General features: G+C 43.1%; 1 protein-coding gene across 2 annotated transcripts in view; it reads right to left on the bottom strand.

Moving 5' to 3' along the window:
* Nucleotides 1-2,389: 2,389 nt before the first annotated feature.
* The window catches only part of PGM1 (phosphoglucomutase 1), a 64,604-nt gene continuing 50,307 nt past the window's right edge, over nt 2,390-16,686 (bottom strand). For both annotated transcript variants that reach the window (XM_055401935.2, XM_055401934.2), the window contains exons 8-11: nt 11,638-11,773; nt 8,654-8,837; nt 5,657-5,791; nt 2,390-3,057 (exon numbers count right to left, since the gene is read on the bottom strand). In XM_055401935.2, the coding sequence (XP_055257910.2) occupies nt 2,968-3,057; nt 5,657-5,791; nt 8,654-8,837; nt 11,638-11,773 (545 nt within the window). In that variant the 3' untranslated portion in view covers nt 2,390-2,967. The remainder of the gene's footprint in view (nt 3,058-5,656; nt 5,792-8,653; nt 8,838-11,637; nt 11,774-16,686) is intronic.

The raw sequence follows: 16,686 nt of genomic DNA, 5'->3' as shown, positions 1-16,686 counted from the left end.
TGGATGAGAAGGGACAAGATGAAGGCAAGAGGCCATGAGGGGTCCTCTGTTGTAACCCAGGTAGGATACAATGGCTCTGTGCGTGATAGCTGCTGTCTCTCATACCCATCTCCTCTTGCTGCGGGTTCAGAACATAAAAACATGGGGGGGGGTGTCTCTCATACATTATGTTTTCTGGAAGATTCTTATACAGTAGGCCCATTTCTGTCTGATAAGTCAACAGGAAATGCAGCAGAAGCAGCGTGGATGAACTCTGGGGCCGAGGAGGCAGAGGGACCCAGGTGCCAGAGCTGACCTCGCCGGCATTGCCGTGAACTCCGTCTTTGCTGTCATTCTCTAGGAGGCAGGCCCCACCCGCTGAAAGCCTGGCCATTTCCTGGGCCTGAGGAACATCTCTGAACAGGAATCTACTCTTCTGAGATGAAAGCTAAATGTCAAGAGGGAGGGGGAAAGTGAAATTTCAGAGTTGGGCCCCAGACAGTTCAAAGCCAGTTTTCTCACTGCAATCCTCACCACGCCCCAAAGAAAACAGGGCTGACTCACAGACCACATCGGTCCGGGGGGCAGGGAAGCTTGGCTGTGCGCTGCTGGCCAGTCTCTCGGGCTCCGTCTCTTGGCACTCCTGGGGGCGCTTGCATTGGGGGTGTCTCTTTGGAAGCCACAGAGGGAGAAAGGGCAGCCCGTATCCCTGCCCACCCCCACTGCCTCGTGGCCCTGGCCACCTCTCTCTTTCCCCCTTGAGCCATCAGCTCCCAAAGCTGCAGCCAAGTGGATTAGGGAAAGCAGCTAAATTATGATCAAGGATGAGGAGGAAATTCTTGAAACTGTTCCAGGGGCCACAGGCCTGGAACTGTCTGCAGCTGATTCAACAGATGGGGAGGCAAAAAAGGCTCATGGAAAGCGAGCAAGACTCGGAGTCAATATTCCACTTCTGCCACATGGTATCTGAAAACCTGGGGCAGATTACTTAAGCTTCTGTTGAGCTACAGTTGCCTCGGCTCTAAAGGGGGCACAAGCATGTCTCACTTGGAGGGTTACTAGAAAGCATCTAGCCCAGTGTCTAGGCACTTGGAAACTTTGGATCTAACATCTTGTGTTGCCTACACAATCCCTAAGGCACTTATCCTACACAGCCTTCTCTCTGTGTGGGACCGCATTCCTCCAGTCTGTCTCCAAGGCAGCTGGAGGGCAGTAACTATGTGTCATACATCCTTTCCTTCCCAAGGCATCTCACACTCAATGGGGCAGTGTGTGTTTCCTGGCTGACTGATACACCCACCTATCAAGATCCTGTGGGGACAGGGGTGCTAGGCATCAACGCCAAAACTAACAGAGTCTCTGGCACCCAAGGCATACAGTGAAACCTTTTAATAAGTAAAATATGGGGGCATTTGCATGCCTTTCTTCCACCTGTTAGAAGTCGTTCCAAACTAGCCAGTCAGTACCAGAGGCTGCCCTGCCTGGGAACATGCCATGCTTCTCCAGTGGTGTGAGCTGGGACAACAGCTGAACCTCATCTGTAAAGTGGGAAAATTCAAAGTGCTTACATCGTAGAGTTATTGGCAGCACTTAGAGAATATATGGAAACCACCAAGCACAGTGCCTGAAGTAGGATTAATTAATGTTCAATAAGTACTCATCTCCGACTCATCATTATCAAAGCTCAGTTCTGTTTGCTGGGCTGGACACCCTTGTTAAATGGTAACACTGGAAATCTCACCCCAGGTAAAGGCCCTGCCGCCTGGGATGGGGATTCCACCCTGGGTGGGGGAGCGGTGCAGAGCTGGGCTGCCTCTCTGGATCAGTCCATACAGCAAGGTGACTGTGAGAAGTGCCTTCCAAACCACAAAATGCATTTCAAATATTTCGGTTACAGTGTATGTTTTTCCTATACTTTAAAGTCTAGAAAGAATATTGTAGGCACAATCCTAGTTCCCACTTGTTGGCCAACCTACTGTGAATGAGACACCCTGCCCCAGCTTTTCACAGATCCACTCGTGATGAATAAAATGCCAGTGAGCTCAAGATTTCCAGCCACATGCTGGTAATGCCTGTCCCCTCAACAGGGAGCGTGGCATCTAGGCACCCAGGGCACAAGGCAATCTTTGCTATTTAAGATCTCCTGAAGACTCTCTTCCTTCCCCTTGTTCCAAGTTAACCATGTCGAGCTTAATTTATCCACCGCGGAAGGATTCAGGGTTTGGTTGACCCTGCTAAGATTTGAAATTATAGTTCTTGAGTCTAATTTTAAACCTAGTGCAGAGAACATTTTTTTTCCTAGCTAGGACATCCAAACAAAATACAATACCACCCTCCCCCTCTTAAAAAAAAAAATCTGGTTTCTTTCTGAAATCAAAGAAGCATTTTGTAAGAAAAAAAGACACCAAGACACAGTACCTTATTTTGCTTTAATATCCCAAAATACTTGTGTGAATGGGACTATGCGGCAAAATGAGAGAAATCTGTAGACAAGTACGTCTCACTCTGAAGGAAGAACTGATTGGAGAGAAGGCACCAGAAACTGCGTTTTGCTCAATGACATGTAAACATTAAATGAGGGAAAGGCTCACCAAGGAGAAAGGAATTCCCACTGTCATATCATGGGGCAGATCCCAGGGATGGACATTGGCCTCAGGAACTGATGCTCAACCTCCACCTTCCAGCGTAGTGTAAACAGGACCTGGTGCTAAGGAGACAAACACCCACGCAGCAGCAGCGCACAAGGACACGAAAAGGAACTGGCAGTGGCACAAGCCCCTGGGTTCTCTCTTTTCTCTTTCCCACACGGCTCCTGCAGGCATGTCAACAGGCAGAGCCTTGGAATAGTACCATTTGTCAACAACTGGTTAGTGGAGAAACCAAATCCTAAAAAGCCGGGGTGAATACATTTTGTTTCTGTCTGTGCTCTTCAATCAGATGACTCGGAGGGCCTGGGGTGGAGGGACGTACCACATCTGGCCTGTCTTCTTAGGTGATAACAGTGGGTGCAGTGCGTCCCGTCTTTTCCTGGAGCTGGGACACCTTCAGGGCAATGGAAATAAGGGGGGCCAACATGACCTGAGGGCGACACAAAGAGAACAGTCTTTGCCACCACTTTCTCTAGAGACAGATCCAGAGCTCCAGCCCTGACTTGACCTCTAAGCTCCAAACACTCATCTGCGTACTCTGCTATCCCCAAGGCTCCTCAAACTCTCTTAAGTCTAAAAGCAAAGACATGGTTCTTTCCCCACAAAAGAAACCTAGTTCCAGCATTCCCTATTTCAACAATGTGACACCACAGTCTATCATATATAGTGAATAAACAATTAAGAGTTGTTCTTGATACCTCCTTCTCTCATATTCCTATTGTTGAACTCCCAGCATCCTAAATGACTAACCTTCTATATCACCCAGTTCTCCCAATCCCAGGGCCACAGCTCTCGCTAAACCAAGTCCTCCCTCTTACCTGGAACAACAGTGCTTCCACATCAGCTTCTGCATCCTCCAATTTGTTTCCCACACTCTACCCAAAAATATCGTTTCAAAACACAACATCACCACCCCCACCTCTTCTCACTTGAAAAAAAAAGTGAAAGTTAGTCGCTCGGTCGTGTCTGACTTTGCGACCCTGAGGACTGCAGCCCGCCAGGCATCTCTGTCCATGGAACTGTCCAGGCAAGAGTACTGGAGTGGGTTGCCATTTCCTTCTCCAACTTCTCACTTAAAGAAAAAAAATGAATTCTGCTGTTGCTCAGATAAGTAAATATTTTTAATATGAAAAAAAGAAAACTATGTATCTAGTTGAACTGCCCATTTTATAGATGAGGAAACTGATACCCAAAGAAGTGAAGTGAGTTGACCTGGTGATTCAAGGGCAAAGCCAAGAGTAGTTCATGTTCTACTGCCTGCCCACTGTTGTTTTCCCTCACCTAAATCTCCACCAACTCATTATACCTAGAAGAAAGCTAGAGAACCACTGCACAGGCTCACATACCACTTGCCACTTCCCTGGGGGCTCCAACAGCCCCAGTGAAGTGCTGAGGCTGAGTACCAGCAGCTCCAGAGTAGGGGAAGGCAAGTCCCCACCTGGAAAGAAGGTACCCCTGGGTATGTGGGCACCCTATATCCTTCAGTGCCCTCCCATCTCCTAAGGACTACAGTTTAGATGAAACATCTTTCATCCATTCTTTGTATCTACCATGTGTTGGGGTTAAGACAGAGAAGCACAACTTCCTTTCTTGCTCTTGCTCTGTTATTCTGTGGGTCTACAAGGTAGATACCGTTGTCTTTAATTTTAGTTTTAGGGATGTCTCAATACCACAGGGATGTGGCAATAACTGAAACTGGTGCCTGGCCACTGGAAAATCTGAGAAAGTGAAGTATCCTTGCGTTTCTCTCTTTTTGTAGTAAAAACAACAGTAAGAGCCACTTTTTCTCAAAAGATAACCCCATATGTTAGCCACAATATTAATATTCTGAACTTTGCATTCATTGTCGCCTTGAATTCCTATAACATTGAGGTAAGTAGCATTCTGCCATTTTACAGACAAAGAAACCAAAGCTCAGAACATTAAAAAGACTTACCCAAGGACACACAGGTATTAAGTGGCAGGAACTGAATTTAAAACCAGATCTCTCTAATTCCAAAATGGATGCTCAAAAGCACTATGCCAGGGGTTTTCAAATGAGTTTCACAGGATTCTAATTAGGTGTTAGAAGGAAAAACCTTTGTGGGAAAACAGGCGTGGCGAACACTATTTAAACGGGCATCTGTACTGCAAGTCCACTTAGAGCTTTAAGGCACGGTGTGTGTTGTGAGCTGCCAAGAAGGGGCTAACCCACCTCCACACTTCCTAAACTGGTTTTGGCTCTGGAACTCTGGTTGGGTTCCTAAGAACTCTGGTTGGGTTCCTAAGAACTGTTGGAACTCTGGCTGGGTTCCTAAGAACTCTGGTTGGGCTCCTAAGACAAGGAACAAGGATGATGACTGTCCTCCAAGTCATCAACCCTGGCTCCCAGGGTCCGTCCTCACTCTGACATACTCCTGGAGACACTCTGGGTGGGGCTGGGAACCCAAAACACAAGTTGCAAATCCAAACACTCTCCCATAAAGACCTTTCTTTCTGGGTCGTGAAGCAGTCTCTCCCTCCCTAATCCCTACTCCAGCCTTCCCTACCCCGTACCCCAGCCCTCCCTATCCTGTACCCTGAACCAAATCTGGAATCAATGTGTGTTCTTCCAGGCAAGGTGATGAGACCTAGCAAAGTGGCAAATAATCACCGACAGACCAGAGCACCAGACTGGGGCTGACTGAAAGATTAGTTCACTTGAATCTGCCACTTTCCAGGCGTGTGAACCTATTAACTATTGCTTAACCTTTCTGAGCCTCTGTTGCCTTATCTGTAGTAGGGGTATTAATAGATAAGAATAAGAGATTTGAGAATGAAATGAGTATACCAATTTGGATAATGGCTTTAGAACAGAGCTTGACAAATATAAAATGCTCAGATAATTGTTAGCTATTTTTGTTTTCTGATGTACTGAAGGAGACATGAAGGAAAGAGAGCCCACCTGTTGGATCATTTGAGAGATGAGCTGTGACGATGCAGATGAAATGGAACCACTATCCCTCCCTCCAACAGAAAGAACCAGCCAGGGCTCAGGGCTCAGGCATTACCTGGGGGTCCTGGTAGATCTTGGCGAGATCCTTCTCATAGCTGTCGATGTACAGTCGGATGGTGGCACCCGCACTCCCAGTGCCGCTCAGTCGAAAGATGATGCGCGAACCGTCTGCAAAAATGAGCCGCAAGCCCTGGGAAAGATAACAGCGTTTGTTTGTTTTTTTCTCACCCCTAGAAGGGAGAGTGAAGGCTGGAAAATTTTGAGGGGTCCATTTGGAGATCTAACTTCATCCATACTTGATCAATCGTAGGATCCTGAGAAACAGCCTCAGTTGAGCCCCATGAGCCTGCCCTTGGTCAGCCTGTCACTTCATCCAGCCAATGGGCGCTGGCTTATGGAGGAGAAGCATCTCCAGGGTCAGGCAGGAGACCCAGGCTGACACAACACTGGCCTTCTCATCCCACTTCCCTGTGATTTATGGGATAACCATTCCAGTTTGAAGATTAATAAATAAGTAAATAAGCAGTGGTAGACGGAGAGGGTGGGATGAATGGAAAGAGTAGCATGGAAACATATACATTACCATAAGTAAAATTAGATAGCCAGTGGGAATTTGCTGTGTGATGCAGGGAGCTCAAACCTGGTGCTCTGTGACAAACTAAAGCAGGGGATGGAGTGGGAGCTGAGAGGGAGGTTTAAGAGGGAGTGGACATGTGTATACCTATGGCTGATTCATATTAATATATGGCAGAAGCCAACACAACATTGTAAAGCAATTATCCTCCAACTAAAAAATAAATAAATTTATAAAAAGAAAAACAAAAACAAGCTGCTAGATACAGAAAGTCAATGTCCAAATCAGGAGAAAAACATGATCAGAATGGGCTGAAATCAGAGCAGACGAAGTTTGAAGTGGACCAGAGGATGAGCTCTTTGCAGAATCCTGATAGAGAGCCTCAAAAAGAGGTCAGGGGGCCAGGTGCCCCAAATAGTAGACGCCAGCTACTCCAACCTATTGAGCAGGATCCAGTGGTCAGTCTCCACCAACACCTGGTGATTCAAAGCAGGGTCCACGTGGGTGCGATGCCAAGCCCACTCTCTCTCTTCCCTCTCTGGCCACATCTCTCGTCCTCAATAATCTTGATTCAGGGGAAAAAGGATGGGGACTCTTGAGGCAAGAAGGCTGGGTGAGACAGTTACTTGAAGACCCTTCAGTCTCGCTAAGTATGTCAGTTCGTCCACAGAAAGAAGTTTGTATGAAGCTGATGATCAAAAAGGAAAGATACTACCTCTCATCTACTATTTGTCACCCAATCCCATCCAGTGTTTCAGCATGCCACTCAGCAGTGAAGGCGGCAGGTGAAAACCCCAGAGGACCTTCCCGGTTAGTCAATGTGCAGAGGACACAGTTAATATCTATTTACCATTTCTTGCTTTCTAGGCATATACCAGAGTTGGTCTCCTACCCCACAGCCTCAACCTGAAGCTTCTACGTTCTTTCCACTTGATTGAAGATGCTGTATCTACTTCAGAAGATATTCCCTCCTCCCTGGTTTTTCTGCTTATAGATCGTGGAGCTGCTGACTTCCTTAGAGCGCAGAGAGCAGGGACTGTGCCCATGCCGATGGCCTTCCCACACACACCTCACTCCTGGTAGACGTGGGATGCAGTGCAGAGTTGGAGGTTACTTCTACAGGTCTGTTCTCTCTTTGAAGGCTTCACCACAAAATTTTCTGCTCTGCTCTGCCGTGCCCTGGGCTCCACCCTCCCCTTTCCTACACCCTCACCCCGGGCCTCTCTTTTTCTAATTAGTTCAGACATCATTTACAATCATCCAGACTGGCCCCAAAGTTCTCCCAGATGGTAAAAAGGCATAAGGAAAAAAAGCCACGGGGCCAACATTCTGAGAAAGGGATACTCCAGGCACCGAGGGTCACTGTGGCCAGGCTCCATCCACCCATCCACTACCTGCTCTCCAAAGAGAGACTTCAAATAAATCCTGCAGCTCAACTCCTTCAAAGCGCGCTGGATGCCTTGAGAAGGACCAGGCCAAAAATCTGGATCAGAAAAAAAAAGCTAATTGGGAAGCTATAGCAGAGTCTTATCTCCCTGTTAATCATCGGTTTCTTTTTTTAAAATATATTTTTTAATGTGGACCATTTTTAAAGTCTTTATTGAATTTGTTACAATATTGTTCCTGTTTTATGTATTTTGGCCACGAGGCATGTGGGATCTTAGCTCCCCAACCAGGGATTGAATCTGCATCCCTTGCATTGGAAGGTGAGGTCTTAACCACTGGCCCACCAGGGAAATCCCTCAGTTTCTAAATTCTGAGTCCATTCTGTGACAATAGCAGCAGAACCAGAGGAGAGAGGAGCCTGGGCTTGGGTGTTCGTGAGAAGCCCAGAGAAGGGCTGACAAGCCCGCACCCTGGGTGCCCAGCACCCAGCGAGGGAAGCCCTAACAACTCTGTCTCCATCCAGATATTTTCCGGGGTCTCCACTGCGATGCACACTGCTATGTGAGGGTCAGTTTCGAGCCATGTGCTACAGGTGATAACAGTGAATGTTTCTAAGTCCACAAATGGATTGTCTGGGTTTTTTCTTCTTTTTTAGAAATTAGAATAGATCACAGAAACATATAGGGAGATCACTCTCATGCCATGCTGGCACTCTGCTGCAGTCTCCTGAGAGAGAGGGAGGAGGTTGAGATCGAAGGCAGCAGCTCTCCATTTTTTTTAAGATTCTAGGGCTCTTTTCTGTGCACACATCCAATGTGACCTCTTACATAGAATTCTGGAGAATGTAAAAGTCCTTCTGGAGTCTAGACTAAGCATCCCAGAATGAGGGCATAAGGGTGAACGTAGAACCAGGGCAAAAACCATTTTACCTACAAGTACCTGTGCAAATCATATGGGACTCGGCAGAAAGTCACTTGAGAAAACAGGGCAGCAAAAGACAAATGACCAAGAAAACTTTTTCTTTTTTCTCTTGAGATTTCAGAGACCAAGCTCCAAGAACTCTCTCCCATGTATACAAACATCTGTTCCTACCTGATTTCTTGAAATGCTTCCATCCACCGGATCACTGTACTCAAAATTATCAATTTTCTCCACGGTGTAAACTTTGTCACCCACTGGAAACTGTTTCCCCACGAAGGAGCGATCAGAAATCAGGGCCTCCAACTCCTTCATCATTTTGTTTGCACCCTCGGCTTCTACCTCCTCATAATCATACCTGGGAGAAATCACAAAGTTGAGGCTGACTTCAAATCACACCAACGGATATCAGCACTTTTTGCATCATTTGTTTGGCCCTCCCCCCAAACATCTAACTTCAGAAGAAGCTGGCAAAAATATAAGCATGTCATTCTCTGGGGATGGAGCAGGCCAGGGATGAAAGGAAGCATTTGGAGGGTTTCAGGAAAGGGTTAGGGGCTTCTCAATGAGCAGAAAACTCCCATTTAGGCTTTTCTACAGAATAAAGCTCTTAGCAGCTTCAAAGGCTTTTGAGAGAAGCAATCTAACATTTAATCACCACCTCTGGAGAAACAAAAGCAGTGTTATCTCTAAAGAAGGCTGCATGAAGGCACACATGACTCAGGCACTGCTCTTCCAAACAGCTGGAGCTTCTTTGGGATCCATGCTGGAAGGCTCCCAGTCTGGGGCCTGTCTAAGCTGCTGAGATGTTGGCTAAGGAGAGTTCCAGTCTCCACAGGAGCTTCCACGAGTAAGGCCAAGTTTTCACTGACCAAATGAAGGAGCCAAGCCCTAACTCATTCTTTTTCTAAGCCCTAACTCTTTACACCTGGAACGCCTCCCTCCTATCAGTGAGAGTGGATTCTGATCCACAGTGTTCACCCTGACAGAGCAGCCTGGTGCAATGCAATGGGCCAAGAGAAAAATAAAAGCATATCACAAATGAAATGCTATGACTGTTATTCTTCCTCCAAGAATTGTTCTTGACTTCTTTCTTGTGAGGTTAAAGACTCTTACAGGTGGCCTTCCTTGTCCTGGTGGCACACACCCTCTTGTGAGAGTTATTTTTTAGAGGCTCAAGATAGCAGAGTCTATATTTATTTGCAATAGTGAAACAAATATATATGTGCAAGATGACACCTCTGAGACATGAGAAATACCAGGGAATTAAGGCCAACTATTCTGGCTCCAGGATTCTATGAATCAAGGACAGCAGTCCCCTTAATCCTGAAGTCAGCTCTTTCCCCCAGTTAAAATGATAAACAGCACGAAATTACAACCAGGTGTTTGTGCTTTACTTCTGTGACCTTTGGGTGTTTGAGGGAAATGTTCTATAAATCCTAGGCACAGAGGGGCATAATGGAAAGAATCTGAGCTCTGGAATCAGACAGAAGGAGCTATGAATTTAGCCTTTATTGGTTACTAACTGTGTGACTATGGGCAAGTTGCCTTATTTCTCAGAATCTCAGTTGCCTGATCAATAACTGTTTTGCGGCTGATGTGAAACAAGGCATGCAAAGAGCACTTTGTTAAATGAATGGAGGGTAGAATGGAGTCTTAACTAACCATAGATTCAGGTTCTAAGGACTTCATTTGTAATACTTGGTTAGCAATTATTTAAGATTAATAAAAATATGTTGATAGCTTTTAGATGGAGGCTTCTAACTGATTCAAGAGTAACCCTCTCTTTGAACAAACTGTTCTAATCTTAGTCCATTCTGTCTACTGTTAACTTGTTAACTCATTTATCTACTGAAAGCATATTTATACAATGTCACTATGAATTAGGTGTTTGGTGATACCATCAAGCACCAAAACAGACATGATCCTGCCTTTGTGATCATCTGGGCTCTAGAGAGTTCATGACTGCTGTTCTGAATTACCAGGTTTTTCTGGTTCTTAGAAGGTAGAGATGCTTGCTGTATTTGCAGGGCTACTGTGTGGCAGATATTACTTACACCTTCCACCAAAGAATAACTTGAGGGAGGAAGATAGCAATGAACTTGTCCAAAGTTGAAAAAAGTTTTCTGATTAAGGAGACCAAGTTGCTTAAGGGTGAATTCTTTCTCGACTATCCAAAGATCATGGACCATTGAATCTGTGATATAGTTTTTAAATTCTCTAGTCTCAACTCACCTATTTTTATAGAGACGGCAACTGAAGTTCAGAGAAATTATATCTTTACATTTCTTACAGATAAGTAATTTATCTAATATCCTTGCTTTCATATTTCTTTTCCATAATTAGAATAGTGAGATCCAGGGGGCAAAATCTGTTATTTTTACACTTACTAGGGGAAAGGCAAATTGAAATTAGAGAAAAGCACACTGGAAAAAATGTTAATGCATCTTAAAAATAGAAATATGTATGGTAAAGAAGACTTACTAACTATTCTAAGTATTTTGTCCATTGAGAAGCCCCAGTGCCTGGCAGAAAGTAGGTACACAGTCAGTATTTATTGAATCAATGAATGAAGCATTGATAACTTCACAGCCTTTGGGGACCTATTTTAATGAGTCAGAAAAGTTGATTTAGACTAAGCATAATTGTTTCCATAATTTCAGAAAAAGTTTCCATATTTTCAGTGTCTCAAAGTTTATAAAACACTTTCAGACTCATATTTCATTTAATCCATTCAATAGCTAGACTTCCATTTCCATTTCTACAAATGAGAAAACTGAGTACAGAAAGAGGTTAAATGACTTCCCAATCTACTAGGGGGCAGAAATAAAATTCTAATCCACTTTTCTGAATCCAAATCCAATGCTATTATCGTGCCCATCTGATAGGTACATTTAAAAGGCTGACAAAACATTCATTCTTTTGAATAAGTTAACTAAAAATTTTAAGCCTCGTTCTTTACAGCTAACATAAAAGTTGACTTCATCTCAACCCCAACTGAATTGTTTTAAAAATCCCCAATAGATTTAAAGATCCCCAATAGATAGAAGTGAATGAACTGAGATTTTATTAACAGTTAGGAAAGAATTTGAATGCATGAGATTTCTCTCTGCCCACTTCCCCGCACTACCTCTGTTCCTGGCCAGGCTGAGGCTTACCTGGTAAAGAAATTCCGCCCATACTTTTGCCAGTGATCTTTAAGAATGTCCTCTACACTCTGTTTGCGGGTGGCTAGGATGGAGAGCCAAGCAAGGACAGCCCAGAGACCGTCTTTCTCACGGATGTGGTCAGAACCTGGTGGGGGACAGCAAGCAGCTGTGAGAAGTGTGATTTCTCTAAAATACTTGAGAATAAACTCAGTGGTAAACATGATCCAACCAAAAGTCATAAAATTTTACTGAGAAACCTGAATACATGGAAGGAACCACTTATTGAATAAAGCCACATACTACTGAAAAAAGTTGAAGCTTTCCTAAGTAATTTAGAAGTTTAAGCAAATGCCAATAAAAATGTCAGTGGAATAACTTGGCAGAATGTGATATATCAATTATGAAGTATGAATTTGAGGGGGAAAAAACAAAAGAACATGACCATTGTGAATTTTTAATAATTAAAATAATTAATTATTATTCATGCAACAAAAGAGAGCACCTGGAAAGAGACCCAAACACATATGAGACCTGAATAAATGATAAAGGTGTCACTTCAATGCTGTAAGAAAGAATGGATTACTTTTTAAGTAGTATTTGTATAACTAGTTAAACAGTTAGGAAAAAATCAGTTTTTTCCCTATAAAATACCATGCCAAAAAGAATTCCAGATGAATTATACATTAAACACCATGCCAAAAAGAATTCCAGATGAATTATACATTCAAATATAAAAACTGAAAACCTTTAAATACTAGGAGATATATATATCCTATACACACACACACACACACATACACACACATACAACTGTTTTTAATCTTAGAGATGGCAAACACATATAAATTCAAAATTCATAAAGGAAAAAGTCTCTCTAGTTGTCTACTTAAAAATTAGCATTTCTATCAGCAAAACTATTATGGATAAAATTAAAAGACCATTGACAAACTAAAAAAAAAATTTAAAACATTTGCAAATAAAGTAGATGTTTAAAACAATATAGAAAAAGCTCTTATATATTAACAAGGAAAAAGCAAAGCCTCAACAGAAATATAGGCCACAAGAATATAAATAGGCAATTAATCAAAAAAATGAATACAGGTACCTGATTAATATAATATTTATGTATACATATATAATATTATTTTTAAGAAGACAAATTTAAGTTAAAGCCATAATAAGAAACTGCTACTTGTTTGACAAATGGCCACAGATTTAAAAATGAGAACACCTAATATTCAGTTCAGTTCAGTTCAGTTCAGTTGCTCAGTTGTGTCTGACTCTTTGCGACCCCATGAATCATGGGATTCCAACATGCTGTTTCTGGGAGGGTTACAGTCCTTCTAGAGGGCAACTTGGCAAAAAATATGAAAGCCTTAAAAATGGACCTGCTTGTGGATCCAGGAACTCCAGTTCTAGGACATCTTTCTTTAACCACAAAGGATTGAGTTAAACAAACCATGGCACATCTGTCTCTTGCTGAGGTCCTTGCTAAAATCTTGACTGAAAATAACAAAGTAGCACATTTGGATGTACTTATATGCATGGAGGGGTCTTGCCAGGTGGCACAGTGGTAAAGAATTCACCTGCCAATGCAGGAAACACAAGAGATGTGGGTTCAATTCCTGGGTCAAGAAGATCCCCTGGAGGAGGAAATGGCAACCTGCGCCAGTATTCTTGCCTGGAGAATCCTATGGACAAAGGAGCCTGGTGGGCCACAGCCATGGGGTTGTAAGAGTCTGACATGACTGAGCAACTGAGCACATACACACACACACTTATGCATGGAGCCCCTTTTCCAAGAGCCTGATCTGGAACAGAACTCTCATTTGTTGCCTTTAACATCCTTATTCTTAAAAAAAAAAAAAACAAATGATATTGAGCTCCACTTTCTGATTTCTGAATAGGATTCAATACAATCCCTCTAATAATGTTTTGCATATGATCATGCCTTGAATTCTTCATGTGCCTCTCTGTCCTTCTTGACTTCTCACTGGGTCTTATTCTCCTTAGAATTGTGAGAGTAGCACAATGCTGGCAATAAGGCATGAGGTAAGTTTGTTTCCTTCCTCTCTTCATCCTTTTAGACCCAGCTCAAATATCTGCTCCAATCTAGCTCCCAGCTTCCCTAGGCAGTTATGAGCTACTTGCTCTTCTTGTATAGTGATTGCTTAAACATACAGTGCAGCACCATGCTTCCTGCTCAAGCCTCAGTAATTCATTTATGAGCATTTCACACCTCAACCATGTATTTCTTGGAGGCATCTTTTATGTACCCTTACATGGAATATATTAAATAACAGATTGTGAAGGAGCACATGAAGAATTAATCAATTAATTAATCTACTGCAACATCTTCTCTTTCTCTTTTTTGGTTCATAAAAATACACAATTCCCCCCGCCCCCCCAAAAGGGTCTTTCTAAGATACCACTTTTAGAGACAGCAGTTCTCAAAACCTGTATGCTGGCAAAACTAGAGATATTAAGTAATTCTTTTAGCACATTATACAAGAAAGTTACAAATGTTTACCTAATTTTATTAGCTATGGACTTTTATTTGCCTTTACTGCTCTTTCAAGCAACAGAAAGTTAGCTCTCTGGCTTCTACAGCTTTTGCAGATGATGATATGCTTTGGCAACAGTTTACCCTCAGCGGTAAGATACTGGCAGCTACCTCTGTATATGAGAATTCATGACAGAAGTGTATAGCTTGGAATTATTTGTCTGTGAGCCCCTAAGTTCATTTTTCTTTATTCTGTCCTTCCTTCCTTTTAGTTTTCTTTTTTCTATTTTTGGGGGAGGGGGAGACTAAGCTGAAAGCATAGTGGGCAGTATTCCTTTGTGCTTTTCCTGTTCTAAGAATTAGCTTTTTCCTTTATGTAGACATGAAAATAAAATCTAAAAATCTTACCTTGTATAACATAAATAAATATTATCTTCCATTTACACAATCTCCAGTGTCTTTTGAAAATTCTCATTAATCTCACTAATCACCTTGGATATATCAAAATGCTGGGTAACTCTAATACTTAGGTCTGGGTAAATGTCATTTTCTTTAGAGTTCTAATGAATGATGACAAGTTACTAGTGAAAAAAAGGCAATGGTGTGTAGATGTGTTTCTCAAGCTACTGCTGTTTTTGCAGGTGTGGCAGTTTTGGGTCAGTGAAAAATGCTTTATATTTAAGAATCAGAAAACCTGAATCTAAAACTTACTTATAAGCTGCTTGAATTTGGACAAATCAACTTTTCTGAGCCTCATTGCTGAACCTCATACAGTTTCTTCAACTGTAAAATGGAGGGAATGCCACCTTTCTCACACAATTTTAAGACTCTTCTGTGAGAAAGGATGAAAATATTTTATAAACTGTTAAGTACCATTCAAAGCAGGCAAATTCTTTACTGTCTGTGCCACCAGGGAAGCCCGAGTACCATATAACAGTTGAAACCAATATAAGATACCACTATGAGTAAGGGAAAAATAAACATTTAGGGAAAATTAATACTCTCCACTATCTCATTAAGCTTTCAAAAACAATGTCCCTTAACTATACATACTGGGGAAGAAAATAGAATATAACCTAATATGCTCTTTTTTTCTGTGCAATGGGATTACAGTGTTTTTCTCTTCTTCCCCTATTTTCCTATTATGAATATGAATTACTGGTATCATTTTTTAATTAAAAAAAAAAAAAAAGAAGCCAAGCCCACTAAGTATAAGGAAGGGGAAACACTATCAGCAAGCACCACTAGTTCTTGCTGCAAGCTTTGCTTCAGGTCTCTTCAAACTTGGTCCAGTTCAGGGACCAGCTAAGCCCATGGGGATTCTGCCCTTTCAGCATCTTCAAACACCTGTCACTTGACTTTGGCCTAATCAGCACCTTGTGATATGTATAAACTCTGCTCAGTCAGAGCACACGCTGGGTCCTAGCCAAGAAAAATGTCAACCTTTGCTGAGGGAGCCAAGCACCAACAGTTTAGGGATTAGGTTTCATTTACCAGTATGAACACCTCAGGAGTGCCCAGGCTCCTGCTGTTGCCAGGCCACGGTCTGTGGATGGACCATGACAGCTGAAAAAGAGTTCCACAAAGTTCTCTGGAAACCTGAGCATCTGCCTGTCTCTTTCTCTGACCATCTCTATTTTTCCTTCCATCTCCTAAACATGCTGTTTTCTCTGCCTGTAAATTTCTACCCTACATATAACTGCTAGCCTGGCTAATATCTGTAACTACTTTCAACTTCCTTCTTATCCAGGATGCCTTCCCTGTTATCCTCTGTGTTTGCCTCTACTCTGTCACACCCTGTCTGTTCTTACCCCACCCTACACTATGAGTTATACCTGGTTCACGCCTGGTGTGCAGTCAGCTCTCAGGAAGGGTTTGTCCAAAGGACAACCAGACCCCAGCTGACTGACTGGTGATCCAGCAGACCTGCTCTGTCCACAGTGCTGTCCTCTTTGGCTTCTACTGCACAGATGACTTCCCTCTGAAAGGGCAGGAAAGCTCCTCAGGAAGCCTTTTCCACACCACTCCAGGCTTCGAGGGGAAGCTCCCCCTCGGCAGCCCTCAGACTTTCCATTTAGCTATTTATCCTGCACTGCCTCATAACTGCCCCTAGAATTTCTGTTTCCTTTGGAGGAAGTTGGTAAGCACTTGACAGGCAGAAAATGTGTCTTAACCCAAACTCCATTTTATACTCAACAAGTATGAGGCAGTGTCTACCATATTCTAAGGATACGAGAAAACACTAAGATGAGTGAGACGCGTCCCCTGCCCTCACAGATGAGCAAGATGGAGAGCTAGGCATGCAGGTGACAGATTAACTGAGTCAGTTACAATTAGGGTATCAGACCAGTGCTGTTGGGATATTCTGTCCGGGAAATTTCCCAGAGACAGGACGTTCTAACCTTCCTGTGGGGAGATTTACCTACAGGAAAATGTACTCGAAGGTATGCAAATTAGAACAGGCAGAGAACTAGATAGAAAAACCTAATCCCCTCACCACAAAACCAGGTTAGGTGCCCTGGGTATACAGTCCCTGGCACATCTTGTACTTCAGA

The sequence above is a fragment of the Moschus berezovskii genome, chromosome 4 (assembly GCF_049115385.1).
Source record: "Moschus berezovskii isolate FMDL1 chromosome 4, NW_MosBer_1.0, whole genome shotgun sequence".
Taxonomy (NCBI): domain Eukaryota; kingdom Metazoa; phylum Chordata; class Mammalia; order Artiodactyla; family Moschidae; genus Moschus; species Moschus berezovskii.
The sequence above is the reverse complement of the archived record's forward strand: the minus strand, read 5'-3'. Positions and strand labels throughout refer to the sequence as shown.